This window comes from Labrus mixtus, chromosome 8 (assembly GCF_963584025.1).
Source record: "Labrus mixtus chromosome 8, fLabMix1.1, whole genome shotgun sequence".
Taxonomy (NCBI): domain Eukaryota; kingdom Metazoa; phylum Chordata; class Actinopteri; order Labriformes; family Labridae; genus Labrus; species Labrus mixtus.
Window position 1 is genome coordinate 15,481,327 of NC_083619.1, and position 17,946 is coordinate 15,499,272.

The 17,946-nt window shown below is 40.1% G+C and overlaps 1 protein-coding gene and 2 long non-coding RNA genes across 3 annotated transcripts in view; 2 read left to right on the top strand and 1 right to left on the bottom strand.

Moving 5' to 3' along the window:
• Nucleotides 1-905: 905 nt before the first annotated feature.
• Nucleotides 906-2,092, top strand: LOC132979117 (uncharacterized). Its single transcript, XR_009674022.1, has 3 exons — nt 906-1,000; nt 1,185-1,234; nt 1,590-2,092. It is a non-coding gene; the product is annotated as an uncharacterized LOC132979117 (long non-coding RNA).
• An 8,905-nt stretch (nt 2,093-10,997) lies between these two features.
• Nucleotides 10,998-17,946, bottom strand: part of LOC132979118 (proteoglycan 4-like) — a gene marked incomplete at its 3' end in the record, with an annotated part of 37,894 nt that continues 30,945 nt past the window's right edge. Inside the window, exon 6 of the mRNA XM_061044642.1 lies at nt 10,998-12,106. Within this exon, the coding sequence (XP_060900625.1) occupies nt 10,998-12,106 (1,109 nt within the window). The remainder of the gene's footprint in view (nt 12,107-17,946) is intronic.
• Nucleotides 12,188-12,559, top strand: LOC132979119 (uncharacterized). The gene is made up of 3 exons (XR_009674023.1): nt 12,188-12,214; nt 12,281-12,325; nt 12,479-12,559. It is a non-coding gene; the product is annotated as an uncharacterized LOC132979119 (long non-coding RNA).

Genomic DNA, 17,946 nt, shown 5'->3' on the forward strand with positions numbered 1-17,946 from the left:
TCATCTGCCCTTTGGACTGATCCAGTTCAAACACAATCCATCTGTCTGTCTTCCCTTTAGCTCCCACACAGCATAGTAAAGAGAAACAGAGAAAACAGAAAGAAAACAAAACAAAAGTTTAATCACTCTGAATTCGTATACACAATGCAATATCAAGTCAGTGGTGCCTGGGGTGTGTGGTTTTTTGGAAGAGGGGGGGCTCCCTCTTCACTCCCCTTAACAGGAGGAGTAAGCTAATTGGCTCTCTATGTGAGGCAACGCCTCTTGGACCCGCCTCCTAAATTTAGCGAGGGCGTCCAGTATGAACTGGCTGTCAAAGGGTTAACATCATGTCCAAACCTAGTGCAGTTAATGCTCAGACAGGCGCGTCTCACCTGTAGGTGTTGTGACACCCACACTTTCACTGAAACGTATTTTCATCCCCCACACTTTTTACCAGTGGAGTCATTGATGAAAACTTATTGGTCAAGAAAGATTTATTAAGTGACAATTAAGCCAATCATAGCTGTTGAAGCACGATAAAGTTAAGTTTTGGGGCACCTCACCAATAAAATGGTATTTTATATTTTATAAGCAGTTTGCCACCACACTGCACTTTTACTCTCCAAAGGCATATGAGTATGTGCGTGACAACTTTAACAAAGCTTTACCACACAGTCACACCATCCGCACAGCTGATCCAGGATTTACTGTAGCATCTTTTACAGCACTAAAAGGTCATGTACAGGCCAACAGAGAGAAGGGAAAAGAAACAATCTGTGCTCTCAAATAACAAAGCAGTCTCAAATCTTTTTGAGGAATTACAGCTAAAAACAATCTACTTTGCATACAGTACATCCTCTGATAAATAAACTGAAGTACTTTGATTGCATTTCTGTGGTGTTCCTGTAGGTGACCATGATGCAGCCAGACTGAAGCAGCGCCGTTGTGAAGGTGGGCGCCATCATCTTGTCTTTGCAGTGCTGATTCTGAAGAGAACGCCTTCACATAGGACTCAAAGGTAAAATTATCTCTCATATGATTGGACTGTGTTATTGTAACCACTATCAGCATCAAAGTAATTTTAGTAACAATTTATAATCCTTCTTAAAATGTAAGGAAGACTAGCAGAAGATTTTAACAGCCTCTATGGTTCTGCAAGAAGTCTAGTTCATGTTTAAATTGTTCTTCTTTCTGTCTTCAAGGAAATCAATGTCCAAAGGAAACAGCAGTCCAGACTCTGATTCCAGCTCCGGTGAGGTTCTGCACACAAACTGGCTGTCTGATTATATGAGAATATTTAACATTAGTTTAATTTATCAGGCTGGCCCATGTGATGACAGTTTAAAATAATCTTCAAAAGAAAGTGGCAGGAACACTTTTGTCTTAAAACATACATTTAATAAAGCTGATCATATTATTGGATTCATCATGTCTTATATATTTTGTTTTTCCTCATAAATAGTTATCCTGTCTTAAAAACAAACTAGAACCTGAAGTTTAGCAGAACCTGAGGACAGATCTGATTTCAGGTCTGAGGCATAAACATCACAGTAAAATTCATTATACTTTACATTTAACTCCATGATTGTTTTTCTTAATTACCGAAGATGCCCTCAGATTCAGATCCATCAGCAACCCCTGACAACATGGAGGACTCGTCCCCTGAGCGTTTCCTGTCCTCTCTCGATGGAGTTTTTCTCTTTAGTCATTAACTCTTGAAAACAGTAGCACAAAATGCCAGACTGTTTGACAAGTGTGTGATTGAATAAATTGAAATGGAATCTCATGCATATCTTGCTATGCTTATTGGCTTTAAATGTTTAATGTTAAATAAGTTTGAAGGCCATCTATCTTAGACGAGACCGGCTGTGACAAGCTGAGCTCATCTGTTAGCTTTGCTGTTGTCTCAGCTGTTGTTGGTCAAGAAGAAATTAATGTCAGTTCAAGGCCTTTTCAAATGTGAACTATAAACTTAACTGCTAAATTATTTTACTGTGACCAACACTTTGTAGTGCTCCAGATAATCAGAGACAGTCATATCAGATTTTTAAAAAGTTTATTTAAACATTTTATGAAAAAAAATCTTCAATAAACAACCCCTGGCTTCATTAACCATGTGGAAAATAAGTAAGGGAGACCATCAGGTCCAATTGCTGGGACATAGGAGAAAGTATAAAAAATAATTTAACAAAGAAATCCAAATAGAAATCAAATAAAGTATAGAAATCCTGGATGATTGTTTGACTGTTAAAATATGATGGAAAAGCAAATCCAACACAACCCTCCAGCATTTGGCCTTTCAAACACAGGGCAACATCATGTGAAGAAAAATAGCACCATTGAATATTGACCAGGATCTCTGTGTTTTCTCTGAGGATGACTATGGTAGCCTTTGAATTTGAATTTATGTATTTAATAGGGACAATGCAATTTAACATAATTTCAATACAAAGCATGAAACTGATGTGCTGCATAAAGAGTATATAGCTATTGCTAATTTCCAACTCGTGTCCCCAGTTGGGCATTTGTGTAAACAACAGATTAAAATGTACAACATTCAGTTACATAAAACCCCATAACACGATATGAGGATACATTAAAATATATCTACAACAATACAAATGTTATAAACCAGTTTAAAATGAAGTTTGAAGATATTAATTAAAAGTGGGTACAGCTCTGGCTTGCTTTGAGCCAGCATTTCACCTGTTTTGTAAAAGATTTTAAGTCGGACATTAATTTTATTTCAGGTGGTAATGTGTTCCAGAGTTTACAGCCTTTGATGGAGAAGGCTGATTGACCAAACGTAGATCTACGATGTTGTATGCTACAGTCGCCATTCACAGTGCTTCTCGTTACCCTGTTTCCGTCCGAACATATCTGGAGAGAGGTTCAGGAGCCAGATTGTTGATACATTTAAAAACAAGTTTGAGGAAACATAAGTGCATAAAGCTCTCAAAACTGAGTAGATTGTGTTTTTTCTCACTGTTCACTGTCACAAAGCTCCAGACTCTGTCTACCTTCTTCAGTTGTGCAGACGTCGATCAGCTCCTCTGGGTGATGGCAGAGAGGACTCTTCATTGGGAGAGCTGCTGGTGTAAGGTCATTTCTACCACAGTGGATGAGCAGGGCATCTGGCACAGCTCTTAGTCCAAGCACAGGTGAAAAAAAGGAGGAGGTTCCTTCAAACTATGCGACCCCAGCCTGATCACTGTAACAGGTGTGCAGACGAAGGTTGAAATTAGTCATTTTTAGGTTCTGTTGATTGTAAAATGGAAAAGAAAACATCACCTTTCTATTTAACATTTAGCTGGTGTATGACTCAATGTGATTTTTATTTAATTTTAGAAGACTGTATTGTTAACAATAGCTTGTTTTTACAATCCTCTTGTGAAACTTAAATAAAAATCACAGGATATATAACTTTTAACAGATGATTTTAACTTACACTTCACCTCTGTGGAAGATGTCAGACCTGCTTTTATCTCTTCTTTGCCTAAATGAAGACACAAAAGACAATTGATTTACTGTTCATTTAAATATATTAGAAAAGCAGACATGAATCACATTGCAAACTATCAGTTTCTAACAAAATACAACATATCTTACCACCTGTAGCCTACGGTCTGTGGTGCTAACCTAGCTTAAATATAGAACGATTTCGGCAAAAACAGAGGACCCAGCAGCCCACGTATTTTCAATAATGATCAAAATAGCGGGATTTTTTAAAACACAATGTGTTTAAATATTAGACTTTGAATACGGTGGTTTGTTGTACTTACACATTTCTTCATAAGCCTCATAGACCAGCAGAGCGCTTTCAGCGTAGCTGGGCTGCGTAAGTCATCAGGGCAGTACGCTAAGTGGGCGGGGCGTGTTACCAGGGCTCCTGCCCCCGGACCCTACTGCGCAGACTCTGGTTCCAAATGACGTCAAAATCGCAAGATGGAAGCGCCCGTAAGGGGCGTATTTTGGCTTCAAGAACGTTGAGTGGGAACAGCTACAGTGCGCGCCCACTGTTATAGACGCGCATCATTTTTCGAGAGGCGGCTGGCTTGACCGGGGATTTGCAAAAGACGGCTCACTTGACCGCAGTTTATTTTTTTTAGCTCTGAATCTATCAAACAGTTGGCTCACCTGGATCAGGTTGAGAAAGCAGAACTGAATCAGGTTTTTGTCCAGAAAGTCACCACTGAAATGTCCATCATCTTTGATGGTTTGGAAGATCTCAATCCAAAACTGTGCACTTTGTCTACACAAGACCCCCCACCAAGACTCTATCCGCTGATTCGCTGTACTGCATCCGTATATGAAGCTTCCTTCCCCTGCGTAATGGTCCACATGATTTCTACGCAGGAACAGCTGCATTTCCCTGACATAATTGTTTTCTGTACTTGGGTCAGCACGCAACTGCTGTGGACAGCCTTCAATGCGAGTAACTGTGTTTATGAAGTAGTCTGCGATTATCTTGGGATCACTGTTAGTAGTGTATGCCTCCATCCACATTATGTGACGACTAAATCATTAATTCCTATTCCATACGGCTTTAGTTTATCATAATAATCCATATGCCACAGGGTGTTGGGACCTCTGTTGTTGTACTGCCGATGTCGGAGACGCCGAGCTCGTCGGAGCTCAACTCCTTCCAGATCCAAAATTTTGATTATCAATCTAATAGTCTCCTGAGAAATCACGAACCCCAACTTTAATCTCTAAATTAAAAAACAAAACAAAAAATTAACGTGGCCCTAATCCTCCGTCGTACTATCTAAATAAAGTTATTATTATTATATCAGTTTACCAAAAGTAAAATACTAATTTAATAAATTAAATTACCTCGTTGGCTGCATGGTATTAATTGGAGCGAGAGTCCACACTTGCTGTGCTGTTGTGACTATACGTTCTCGGGAGAGCAATCCAACGTGACTTTAAAGGTAACTTCAAAATAAAACATAATTTGGATTTAACAAAATGATTAAATAAAACGTATAAATATTGTACCAAAATTACACTTAAATACAACCTAATTCCTAATTGCTACATGAAAAAAGGTAAACAATAATTGCAACATTTAGAAGGTGTGTTGATTAGAATCCTTTGATGTGTAATTAGACATCTCAGGTCAATACTTCACAGCTGTGTTTGTTTTGTTGGTCATTTTGCAGTTAGGTTGGGGAATAATTACATTTTTCAGTGACGTTTGGCCCTAAAGTCTTAAATTTGGAGTTAAGTCCCCCATCCAGAATTTTTAGATAAATGTTTTGTGTCCTTTCTTTGTTATTTTTGGTTCTACTTTAAGTGTAGCATTACAAGCAGGAATGATTACTGCACATTGTTTTTTTTAGTGCCCGCCCTTGCTACCCTTTAATTTCATTGCCATCATAAGTTATGAACAGAAACACAAGAATGCTGCATATGGACCCAACATGAGCAAGGTTATAATAGTTTTGTATTTTTTCATTTCTTTTACTTTTGTTTTGACTTTTTCAGTATAGTTTGAATTAGTTTAGTTAAATGTTTACTTTGTAAAAATCCTTAGTTTAGTTTGTATTAGGTTTTTTTTACTATCTACTACTACTGTCGAGACAAAGTAAACATACTATTTTGTGCAAATAAACTTCATGATGCAACTCCTGCATAAGCTCATCCAAAACAAAAATGGCTGTTCCTGGTATAAAGCATAAAGTATGTGTCACTCAGTATGTTTGTGCCAAAGGCAAGGCAACTTAATTTATATCACACACTTCAGAAGCAACTCAGTGTGCTTTACACAGGAAACACTACACAAATACAAGGCTAAAATAGGAGTACATAAAGTCAAGGGAAATAAAATGTTTTAAAAGAGACATAAAAACAATTTGAAGAAATAATGAGAACTAAGAATAGGGACATTTTCTATTTTAACTTATTTTAGTTTTGTAAACACAATGCAGTTTTAGATAGTTATTGTTTTTATGTAAAGCCTTGTTTTTATTTTAGCTTATGTTAAGGAAAATCTTTTCCCTATTTCAATAGTATTTGTTAATTTAATAACCTTGAACATTAGCCTGCAGAATTTGTTTGGCCATAGCTAAAATAACAGTTGTTTGAAACATGTATTAGGAGTAACACAACTCCATTTAATATTTATTTCCTAGGTGGGCTATACGTTAGGACTTACATTTTAAAAAAAATCCACATTCTTTCAAACAAATACAGTAAATTTAAATACATTTTTGACTTGATTACAAAAAAAGGCAATTGATACTCAAACCAGTGTTTCAGTATTAAAATCTGTGGAGTAGAGAAATTCTAAGCTAAGAGAGGAACAGCAGTATACACAAAGAACATGGAAATATATGCCAATAGTTCTCACGTAACTTTGTTTTCCACTCATTGGAATCATTTTTTCCTTCATCCTGAAAACTGTTTTCTAAAGGACATAAAGCAGGAAAGATATGTGTTTTCATTTGGAATAAGAGATGACAAAATGACAGTGAGATGGAAGATGACATGTTTATAAGACCTGCTGATGAAGGTAGCAATTAGTTTAAGGAACTATAAAGCACCATACAGAGGGTGATGTGTTCAGCTAAAGCACCTTTAGGCAAACACAAGCTCCAAAAAAGTAAGCCCCCTAACCTTTTGGATATGTTCAAGCCCATGTCACTGACAACTGATGTCCAATGCAACTCAATATCCTTTAGAGCTTGTTCACACAACTATTGATATTATTTTAGAAAATAAATTTGTTGAGCCAGGGTGCCACCATGTAGACAAGTCTCAAATAACCCTTTAAGGTTTGAAAAGAATATGAAGTACAAACTCTCACTGGCAGTTAGAGGTCAAATAAACAAACACTTGTTTGTCAAACCATTTATTAGAACACTTTAGATGTTCGTGGACTCTCGAGGAGGGGGGTACGGTAGGGTATAGGGAGGTGGATATGGCATGTATGGAAAAGGAGGAACATCGGCATGCGAATGCAAACGTTGCCAAGTGTGTGCAGGTGCTGGAGGGGGGTCCGCTGCAGAGGGTGTGGTAGTAGGCTCCTCCGTAGTAGTTAATGGCTCAGGTGTTGGATAGGTACGGAAACTAGGATAATCGAAAGGCATATATGGTCGATACTGTCGTGCATGCATTTTGTGCGGTTTAGGTTTAGTCTTGTAAGTCCGTTTAGTTTTAGTCGGTTTTGTCCTGGTCGGTCTAGTCCGTTTAGTCCTGGTTGATTTTGTTCTGGTCGGTCTAGTCCGCTTAGTCCTGGTCGGTCTAGTCCGTTTAGTCCTAGTCGGTTTTGTTCTAGTCGGTCTAGTCCGTTTAGTCCTGGTCGGTCTTGTCCGTTTAGTCCTGGTCGGTCTAGTCCGTTTAGTCCTGGTCGGTTGAGTTCTGGTCGGTCTAGTCCGTTTAGTCCTAGTCGGTCTAGTCCGTTTAGTCCTGGTCGGTCTAGTCCATGTAGTCCTAGTCGGTCTAGTCCGTTTAGTCCTAGTCGGTTTTGTTCTAGTCGGTCTAGTCCGTTTAGTCCTAGTCGGTTTTGTTCTAGTCGGTCTAGTCCGTTTAGTCCTGGTCGGTCTTGTCCGTTTAGTCCTGGTCGGATTTGTTCTGGTCGGTCTAGTCCGTTTAGTCCTGGTCGGTTTAGTTCTGGTCGGTCTAGTCCGTTTAGTCCTAGTCGGTCTAGTCCGTTTAGTCCTGGTCGGTCTAGTCCGTTTAGTCCTGGTCGGTCTAGTCCGTTTAGTCCTAGTCGGTCTAGTCTGTTTAGTCCTAGTCGGTTTTGTTCTAGTCGGTCTAGTCCGTTTAGTCCTGGTCGGTTTAGTTCTGGTCGGTCTAGTCTGTTTAGTCCTAGTCGGTCTAGTCCATTTAGTCCTAGTCGGTCTAGTCCGTTTAGTCCTGGTCGGTTTTGTTCTAGTCGTTCTAGTCCGTTTAGTCCTAGTCGGTCTAGTCCGTTTAGTCCTGGTCGGTCTTGTTCTGGTCGGTCTAGTCCGTTTAGTCCTGGTCGGTCTAGTCCGTTTAGTCCTGGTCGGTCTAGTTCTAGTCGGTCTAGTCCGTTGAGTCCTAGTCGGTCTAGTCCGTTTTGTCCTAGTCGGTCTAGTCCGTTTAGTCCTGGTCGGTTTAGTCCTAGTCGGTCTAGTCCGTTTAGTCCTAGTCGGTCTTGTTCTGGTCGGTCTAGTCCGTTTAGTCCTAGTCGGTCTAGTCCGTTTAGTCCTGGTCGGTCTAGTCCGTTTAGTCCTGGTCGGTTTAGTCCGTTTAGTCCTGGTCGGTTTTGTTCTGGTCGGTCTAGTCCGTTTAGTCCTAGTCGGTCTTGTTCTGGTCGGTCTAGTCCGTTCAGTCCTGGTCGGTCTTGTTCTAGTCGGTCTAGTCCGTTTAGTCCTAGTTGGTCTAGTCCGTTTTGTTCTAGTCGGTCTAGTCCGTTTAGTCCTAGTCGGTCTAGTCTGTTTAGTCCTAGTTGGTCTAGTCCGTTTAGTCCTGGTCGGTCTAGTCCGTTTAGTCCTGGTCGGTTTTGTTCTAGTCGGTCTAGTCCGTTTAGTCCTAGTCGGTCTAGTCCTAGTTGGTCTAGTCTGTTTAGTCCTAGTTGGTCTAGTCCGTTTAGTCCTTGTCGGTCTTGTTCTGGTCGGTCTAGTCCGTTTAGTCCTGGTCGGTTTTGTTCTAGTCGGTCTAGTCCGTTTAGTTCTAGTCGGTCTAGTCTGTTTAGTCCTAGTTGGTCTAGTCCGTTTAGTCCTGGTCGGTCTAGTCCGTTTAGTCCTGGTCGGTTTTGTTCTAGTCGGTCTAGTCCGTTTAGTCCTAGTCGGTCTAGTCCGTTTAGTCCTAGTTGGTCTAGTCCGTTTAGTCCTTGTCGGTCTTGTTCTGGTCGGTCTAGTCCGTTTAGTCCTGGTCGGTCTAGTCCGTTTAGTCCTAGTCGGTCTAGTCCGTTTAGTCCTAGTCGGTCTTGTTCTGGTCGGTCTAGTCCGTTTAGTCCTAGTTGGTCTAGTCCTAGTCGGTCTAGTCCGTTTAGTCCTGGTCGGTCTTGTCCTGGTCGGTCTAGTCCGTTTAGTCCTGGTCGGTCTAGTCCGTTTAGTCCTGGTCGGTCTAGTCCGTTTAGTCCTGGTTGGTCTTGTCCTGGTCGGTCTAGTCCGTTTAGTCCTGGTCGGTCTAGTCCGTTTAGTCCTGGTTGGTCTTGTTCTAGTCGGTCTAGTCCGTTTAGTCCTGGTCGGTCTAGTCCGTTTAGTCCTGGTCGGTCTTGTTCTAGTCGGTCTAGTCGATTTAGTCCTGGTCGGTCTAGTCCGTTTAGTCCTGGTCGGTCTAGTCCGTTTAGTCCTGGTCGGTTTTGTTCTAGTCGGTCTAGTCCGTTTAGTCCTGGTCGGTCTAGTCCGTTTAGTCCTGGTCGGTTTTGTTCTAGTCGGTCTAGTCCGTTTAGTCCTGGTCGGTTTTGTTCTAGTCGGTCTAGTCCGTTTAGTCCTGGTCGGTTTTGTTCTAGTCGGTCTAGTCCGTTTAGTCCTGGTCGGTCTAGTCCGTTTAGTCCTGGTCGGTTTTGTTCTAGTCGGTCTAGTCCGTTTAGTCCTGGTCGGTCTTGTTCTGGTCGGTCTAGTCCGTTTAGTCCTGGTCGGTCTAGTCCGTTTAGTCCTGGTCGGTTTTGTTCTAGTCGGTCTAGTCCGTTTAGTCCTGGTCGGTCTAGTTCTAGTCGGTCTAGTCCGTTTAGTCCTGGTCGGTCTAGTCCGTTTAGTCCTGGTCGGTTTTGTTCTAGTCGGTCTAGTCCGTTTAGTCCTGGTCGGTCTAGTCCGTTTAGTCCTGGTCGGTTTTGTTCTAGTCGGTCTAGTCCGTTTAGTCCTGGTCGGTCTTGTTCTGGTCGGTCTAGTCCGTTTAGTCCTAGTCGGTTTTGTCCTGGTCGGTCTAGTCCGTTTTGTTCTGGTCGGTTTAGTCCGTTTAGTCTTAGTAGGTTTAGTCCGTTTAGTCTTAGTAGGTTTAGTCCGTTTAGTCTTAGTAGGTTTAGTTTTGGTCGGTATAGTGTTAGTCGGTATAGTCTTAGTCGGTATAGTCTTAGTCGGTATAGTTTTAGGCGGTTTAGTCTTGGTCGCTTTAGTTATAGTCGCTTTAGTTTTAGTCGGTTTAGTCTTAGTAGGTTTAGTTTTAGTCTGTTTAGTTTTAGTCGGTTTAGTCTTGGTCGCTTTAGTTTTAGTCGGTTTAGTCGGTTTAGTTTTGGTCGGTTTAGTTTTAGTCGGTTTAGTCTTAGTCGGTTTAGTTTTGGTCGCTTTAGTTTTGGTTGGTTTAGTTTTGGTCGGTTTAGTCGGTTTAGTTTTGGTCGGTTTAGTCGGTTTAGTTTTGGTCGGTTTAGTCGGTTTAGTTTTGGTCGGTTCAGCATTAGTCAGTTTAGTCTTGGTTGGTTTAGTTTTAGTCGCTTTAGTTTTGGTTGGTTTAGTTTTGGTCGGTTTAGTCGGTTTAGTTTTGGTCGGTTTAGTCGGTTTAGTTTTAGTCGCTTTAGTTTTGGTTGGTTTAGTTTTGGTCGGTTTAGTCGGTTTAGTTTTAGTCGGTTTAGTTTTGGTCGGTTTAGTTTTGGTTGGTTTAGTTTTGGTCGGTTTAGTCGGTTTAGTTTCGGTCGGTTTAGTCGGTTTAGTTTTGGTCGGTTCAGCATTAGTCAGTTTAGTCTTGGTTGGTTTAGTTTTAGTCGCTTTAGTTTTGGTTGGTTTAGTTTTGGTCGGTTTAGTCGGTTTAGTTTTGGTCGGTTTAGTCGGTTTAGTTTTGGTCGGTTTAGTTTTAGTCGGTTTAGTTTTAGTCGGTTTAGTAGGTTTAGTCGGTTTAGTTTTGGTCGGTTTAGTAGGTTTAGTCTTAGTAGGTTTAGTCGGTTTAGTTTTGGTCGGTTTAGTTTTAGTCGGTTTAGTCGGTTTAGTTTTAGTCGGTTTAGTTTTAGTCGGTTTAGTTTTGGTCGGTTTAGTTTTAGTCGGTTTAGTTTTGGTCGGTTTAGTCGGTTTAGTTTTGGTCGGTTTAGTTTTGGTCGGTTTAGTCGGTTTAGTTTTGGTCGGTTTAGTCGGTTTAGTCGGTTTAGTTTTGGTCGGTTTAGTCGGTTTAGTCGGTTTAGTTTTGGTCGGTTTAGTCGGTTTAGTCGGTTTAGTTTTGGTCGGTTTAGTCGGTTTAGTTTTAGTCGGTTTAGTTTTAGTCGGTGTAGTTTTGGTCGGTTTAGTTTTAGTCGCTTTAGTCGGTTTAGTTTTAGTTGGTTTAGTTTTGGTCGGTTTAGTTTTGGTTGGTTTAGTTTTGGTCGGTTTAGTCGGTTTAGTTTTAGTTGGTTTAGTTTTGGTCGGTTTAGTTTTAGTCGGTTTAGTCGGTTTAGTTTTAGTTGGTTTAGTTTTGGTCGGTTTAGTTTTAGTTGGTTTAGTTTTGGTCGGTTTAGTTTTAGTCGGTTTAGTCTGTTTAGTTTTAGTTGGTTTAGTTTTGGTCGGTTCAGCATTAGTCGGTTTAGTCTTGGTTGGTTTAGTTTTGGTCTGTTTAGTTTTGGTCGGTTTAGTTTTGGTCGGTTTAGTTTTGGTCGGTTCAGCATTAGTCGGTTTAGTCTTGGTTGGTTTAGTTTTAGTCTGTTTAGTTTTGGTCGGTTTAGTTTTGGTCGGTTTAGTTTTGGTCGGTTTAGTTTTAGTCTGTTTAGTTTTGGTCGGTTTAGTTTTAGTCGGTTTAGTCGGTTTAGTTTTGGTCGGTTTAGTTTTAGTCTGTTTAGTTTTGGTCGGTTTAGTTTTGGTCGGTTCAGCATTAGTCGGTTTAGTCTTGGTTGGTTTAGTTTTAGTCTGTTTAGTTTTGGTCGGTTTAGTTTTGGTCGGTTTAGTTTTGGTCGGTTTAGTTTTAGTCTGTTTAGTTTTGGTCGGTTTAGTTTTAGTCGGTTTAGTCGGTTTAGTTTTGGTCGGTTTAGTTTTAGTCTGTTTAGTTTTGGTCGGTTTAGTTTTAGTCGGTTTAGTTGGTTTAGTTTTGGTTGGTTTAGTCGGTTTAGTTTTGGTCGGTTTAGTTTTGGTCGTTTTAGTCTTGGTCGGTTCAGCATTAGTCGGTTTAGTTTTGGTTGGTTTAGTTTTGGTCGGTTTAGTCGGTTTAGTTTTGGTCGGTTTAGTTTTAGTCGCTTTAGTCGGTTTAGTTTTAGTCGGTTTAGTTTTGGTCGGTTCAGCATTAGTCGGTTTAGTTTTGGTTGGTTTAGTTTTGGTCGGTTTAGTTTTGGTCGGTTTAGTCTTCGTCGGTTTACTTTTAGTCGCTTTAGTTTTAGTCGCTTTAGTTTTGGTCGGTTCAGTAGGTTTAGTTGGTTTAGTTTTAGTTGGTTTAGTAGGTTTAGTTTTAGTCGGTTCAGTAGGTTTAGTTGGTTTAGTTTTAGTCGGTTTAGTAGTTTTAGTTTTAGTCGGTTTAGTTTTAGTGGGTTTAGTTTTGGTCGGTTCAGTAGGTTTAGTCGGTTTAGTTTTAGTCGGTTTAGTTTTGGTCGGTTCAGTAGGTTTAGTCGGTTTAGTTTTAGTCGGTTTAGTTTTAGTCGGTTTAGTTTTGGTCGGTTCAGTAGGTTTAGTTGGTTTAGTTTTAGTCGGTTTAGTAGGTTTAGTTTTAGTCGGTTTAGTTTTAGTGGGTTTAGTCGGTTTAGTTTTAGTGGGTTTAGTCGGTTTAGTTTTGGTCGGTTCAGTAGGTTTAGTTGGTTTAGTTTTAGTCGGTTTAGTAGGTTTAGTTTTAGTCGGTTTAGTTTTAGTGGGTTTAGTCGGTTTAGTTTTAGTGGGTTTAGTCGGTTTAGTTTTAGTCGGTTTAGTTTTAGTCGGTTCAGTAGGTTTAGTTTTAGTCGGTTTAGTTTTAGTCGGTTTAGTCGGTTTAGTCTTAGTCGGTTTAGTCTTAGTCGGTTTAGTCGGTTTAGTTTTGGTCGGTTTAGTCCGTTTAGTTTTGGTCGGTTTAGTTTTAGTCGGTTTAGTCTTGGTAGTAGTAGGTTTAGTAGTAGTCACTAGAGGGTCGCAATGTGGGAAGAAGGGACAAGGAAACATCGGGGATGGAGTTGCGGTGACTGGCAGAGGGTAAAATGGACACAAGAGGGCGACTGGAACTCCTCGCCAGCGCATTAGGAGCTTATAATACCCATCCTTAAGGAGGAGAAAAAAAAATTCAAAATGTTAAGCAAACCACTGGGTTACACTAGGACTGGAATTAGATTAACAGAATTACGATCAATTGAGCGTCAAAAACTAAAACACCCAAGAATAACCATTTACCAATTCATAATCAAAGTTTAGCAGGTCGCTATACAGACCCCAATCAGGTTCTTAATGTTTTTTAGAAGATAAATTAATTAAGAAAATAGTTGCAGATGATGTGAAAATAGCTGCTTTCAGAGTTATCATTTTCCCACCGTACACAACATCTTGCATTTCAGGAAACAAAAAAATTACCTCTTGAACCATGTTGCAGCCATCATAGGGGACCAACATTACAAGTGCAAGAGGGTTCCTTTGCATTGTGTAGCCACAGGTTGGTGGGATTTGGGACAGAGGCATTGGATGTGCTTTTCCTATTTGGACAAATTCTCAGTCAGAGTGCAATCAAGATATAGGCTACACTTTATAATGAGAGCACAGCGGTAGCGAAATCCTATTGAAGTTACCTTGGTCCACTGCAAACTGTGAAACACCTTGTCCCACTGCTCTGAACTTCATTTGGTCTTCACCACACTGCAGGGAGGGTGTCATAAGCTTCCATGATGATTCTCCGTCATCGGAATCATGTGGATGTTCTTTAGGCCAGCTTGATTGGACTAATTAAATAACCATGTGATTTTTCCAAGAGTCACCATAAAAAGAGCCGAACAATTTAATATCATAAAAGACTTAAATATATTTTTACCTGGAGAGTCCGCTTGATAAGCAGCTTCATCTTCAGTAGAAACATTTGAGAAGGTCTTCTTGGTTCCATTTATGACCTGAGACTCAAAGCCAGACCCTTTCTCAAGGCCTCTCCCGAAAATAATTCTTCCCTCCTGGACAGCTGCTGTTTTGGCTGCATGAGGGTCGTTTCGTCCTTCTCTTCTTTCTGTTTCCTTCAATTGGTAACAGTCAATGGTTTGCGCCAAATAACATGTAAAAATAACAGCTGCAGCCAAGTAAACAGCACCACGTCTCCTTTTTCCTTTTCGCATCATTCTGTTTTGACTCCTGGAAATGGTAAGAACCAGAGATCAATGCTTTGCTGCGGCTATTTGAAGTGCAACAATTAGTGTTAGCAGGTTCTGCAACAACCAATCAGAAGAAGCAGGGCGGGCTAGATCGATTGCTTTTTAATTATGCCGAATCGGTTCCACCTGTGTAGTGTAGCTCTTTCAGAGGAAGTCAGTATTGCTTTTACCAGGAAGTTATGTGATAACCCAGTTTCATGAATTCATATAGGTCCTGCAATTAGCTTTGACACACAAATGCAGAGAAACTGAAAGAAAAATTAAGCATGAGTGGGACCAACATATATTTTTTTTATATATTGTTGCTCAGTATGGTAGGACACAGAACCTTACAAAAAGGTTAAGAAACCCAGTTGAAAGATTTAAACTACATCATAAAATCACTAGCAAGGCTTACCTTTGGAGTTATTATGGCTGAGAATTTTGCCATTCAAATTTGGCCTGTGGAGTGAGGAAACCAGGGCCCAGGCTGCCAGTAGTTGAAGCCTGGATGTAGGTGCGACCGAGGCTGGAGTCCAGATTTGTAGCCAGTTTGGGGCATTCATTTCTGGTCAACTGGGTGTTTACCTGCCTTACTAGATTTGTACGAAACGTAAAGGGGCCTGGTAGTAAGGCAAAAATGGACTCATTGGACCTGGATATTTGCTGGGTTTTGTCGTTTGAGCAGTTGAAGGGGAAGATGCAGTTGTTGGCTTAATGGTTGGCTTTATTGTAGGCTCAGGGCCACTTGGTTTAGAAGTGGGAGTGTTCATGCCCGGCTTAGTGGTTGTTGTAGGGTTACCGGGCTTGGCGGTTGTGGGGGTTGGAGGTTTAGTAGTTGGCGTGCCTGGGGGTTTTCCATAAAAGGGCTGGATAAGAGGGTAGTAGTAGACATTAGAATTTTCTTGAACTTGGTGTAACCTGTCTTAACACTATGCAGTGACTGATTCCAATAACATCACCGTAGTCAACATGTGGATTCACATGGCCAAATACACTCCACCCAAGGTCTATTAGCTGGGCATAAGGCTTGATGCTTTTGGCACATGTTGCAAACACTACTGTTGCAGCTCTTTGATTGGTGAACTGACTTGAGGCAACCAAAGCAGATCTTTTCAGCTTGTATGAATCTGATTCTGTCTGACACTGATTTCTCCATGAACTTCCTGAATTTGTGCAAATCATGACCATTCTTCTTACAGAATATGCATGTTATACATGTCTTTTCATTAGAACTTGTGGTCAGTGTCTTTGTTCCAAAAAGTGTCTATTTTTGGAATTTTGGCTTTTCAGCTTCACCTTGTCTCTGTGACTGCAATGATGTGACTGGGTTGCACGCAACTTTTGCTTCCATTGTCAGAAACTTCACAAATTGGCTGAATGAGAGGAACTGGTTTCTCTCCTCTTTTTCTTCAATAACCTTTCTGTTCCAACTTACTGTTAGCCAATCTGGTAACTTCGAATTATTTTTTCTATTTTCATTACAGTCGTTCAAGATTTCCAATGCCTTTATGTCAATCATAACAGCTTTGCAAATTCTGAGAAAATCCACAAACTCTCTAAGCTCAAAACTGTCATTAGGTCCTATCTTGGGCCATGCTTGATGTTTGTCTCCATATGATTTTGCAATTGTAAATGGATTTCCAAATCTTTCTTCCAAAAGCAGCAGCATAGGAAGATTCAGTCCCAAGTAGGAAATAGCCATCAAGTGCATTCTTAGTTTGTTCACTTACATATATATCTTCTCTTTGTCTTCAACGTTCTTCTGGTCAATCAGTGTTTCAAAGGAGAGTTACCAGTCTTTGTATTTCAATAGATGCCCACCAAATACTGCAGGTTCAGGAACTGGAATTATGTTGTCACTTAAAGCTCCTGCAAGCACCTTGACGAGTTCTGGAAACATTTGTAGGGGCAGAGGTCTTGTGGGAGTTGGCACTTGGTTGTCTGCTCCTGCCTCATACGCTACAATGTCTGTCAGGTCTTCTTCAGTGGCCTTGACTTGATCATACACCTGCATTTTTGCTCTTGCTGAATTGAGACCTTTTACTGCTTCCAAATGCTGTATTCTTCTTTTCTTTTTCTCAAGAGTCTTCTGTAGAGCTGTAAACTCATCTTCCAGTTGAGCTCTAATTCTAGCTTCTTCTTCCTCTCTCTTTAATCTTTGTTTCAGCTCTTCTGCTTCTTGCTCTAAATGATGCTTTACAGCTGCTGCCTCTTGATCAGCTAACTTCATTTTAGCTTCTGCTTCAATACGCTTTATTTCTAGTTGTTCTTTTTCTTGTTCATTTAACACGTTCATATCAGCTTGACTTGCAGCAGCATCAGCTGCAGCTTCTTGTTGTTTTACAGAAGGTTTGCTTGATTGTTCTGAACCGCTTTTCAATAAAGAAGTGACAGAACCTTATTTGTACAAGATTGAGTCAAAGAGAGAACCTGCTTCAGGCCCATCTTGCTGTTCTCCTGAAGTTTTTCTATCCAGTCGACTTTAGGCTTTTGGACACAATGAACTTAGAAACCTTTACACACAGATCTACTTTTCGACAAATGTCTTTGTCTGGAGCTGAGACTTTGCGTAGTTCATCATAAACCCGTTGGATATCTGCAAAAATACTTTTTTCCCAAGGAAGTCTTCAGATAAAGGCTCTGTTGATTTTGATAATGACTGCTTCGAATATCTGACTTGAATTTTCCATTTGTCATAAATGTAGTTGAACCTTTGTTGAATCCCTTTCATTTTTCCATCTTGCATTTCTTTACCCTTCTCTGATAAGTATTTGGTTCTTTTTACTAGTTCTTGGTTGCTGCTCTCTCTCTTGTTGGTCTTCAGCATCACCATCTTCACCTTTATCTGCACTATCCCTCACTTGAACTGTAGGCTCGCCTGTCTTTGACATCTTAGATCATTGCTTTGACCAACCTTTGTAAATAGATAATGAAATAAAATCTCTTTAACCTTTAAATTAACAGTATCTTAAATGTGTCTCTTGAATATCAGTTTTTTTAAAGCTTACAACATTTTTTAAGAATTTTTAGATCAATAATAAGATCTCAAATGCACTTATAAAAGACTAAATGTAAAAAAAACAAAAATTCTAACTCCAAATATTACTTTCAAAATACACTTAGGCTAGTATGTAAAACACTTCAGAATACTCAGAAACTTTAGGATAAAATAGCAAACAGCCTCTACTTATTTCTAAGAGCACACATCTTTAACTTTTTACTTTCAAAAATAGATAATAGAAATATTAAATGAAATGAAACATGTAAACCCTTTAGCTTTTACACCTTTTATATCTTAGGGTCACGTTAAAGATTTTTTTCTCGTACATTTACAAGAATAAAGTCGTACTTGCTTTTTCTTTCTTTCTTTCTTTCTTTATTTTTTTCCCATTTATGACTCAAGAACAGTTGTTCAATCGCAGATCAGAGTCAATACCGAGTCATATCATAAAAGAGAGAAAAGGGCCCCACATTATGTCATATTTGTGCACAGCGTCTATGTTGCTGTATATGACTTTTTCCAGTTTGGCTATTTTTCCAAGTGCATGATACCAGTCTAGGGTGATGGGAGCTGAAACGTCTTTCCATCTACAGTATATTAGCTTTTTAGCGACTGCAAAAGCTGTAGCCAGCCACTTGCTGTTAGTTTGAGATTCGAGTCTGGAAATTACACCAAGCAGGCAAACTGCGGGGACTGGGTCTATTTGCTTACTTATTATTTCACTTACTTTTTGACATACCTCCACCCAGAAGCTCTTAATTTTTATACAATCCCAGACCATGTGTAGGTAGGTCCCTGTCTCAGATGAACATTTCCAGCAGGTGCCTGTCTGTCTGAGGCCTACTCTATGTAACTTACTAGGGGTCCAGTGGTA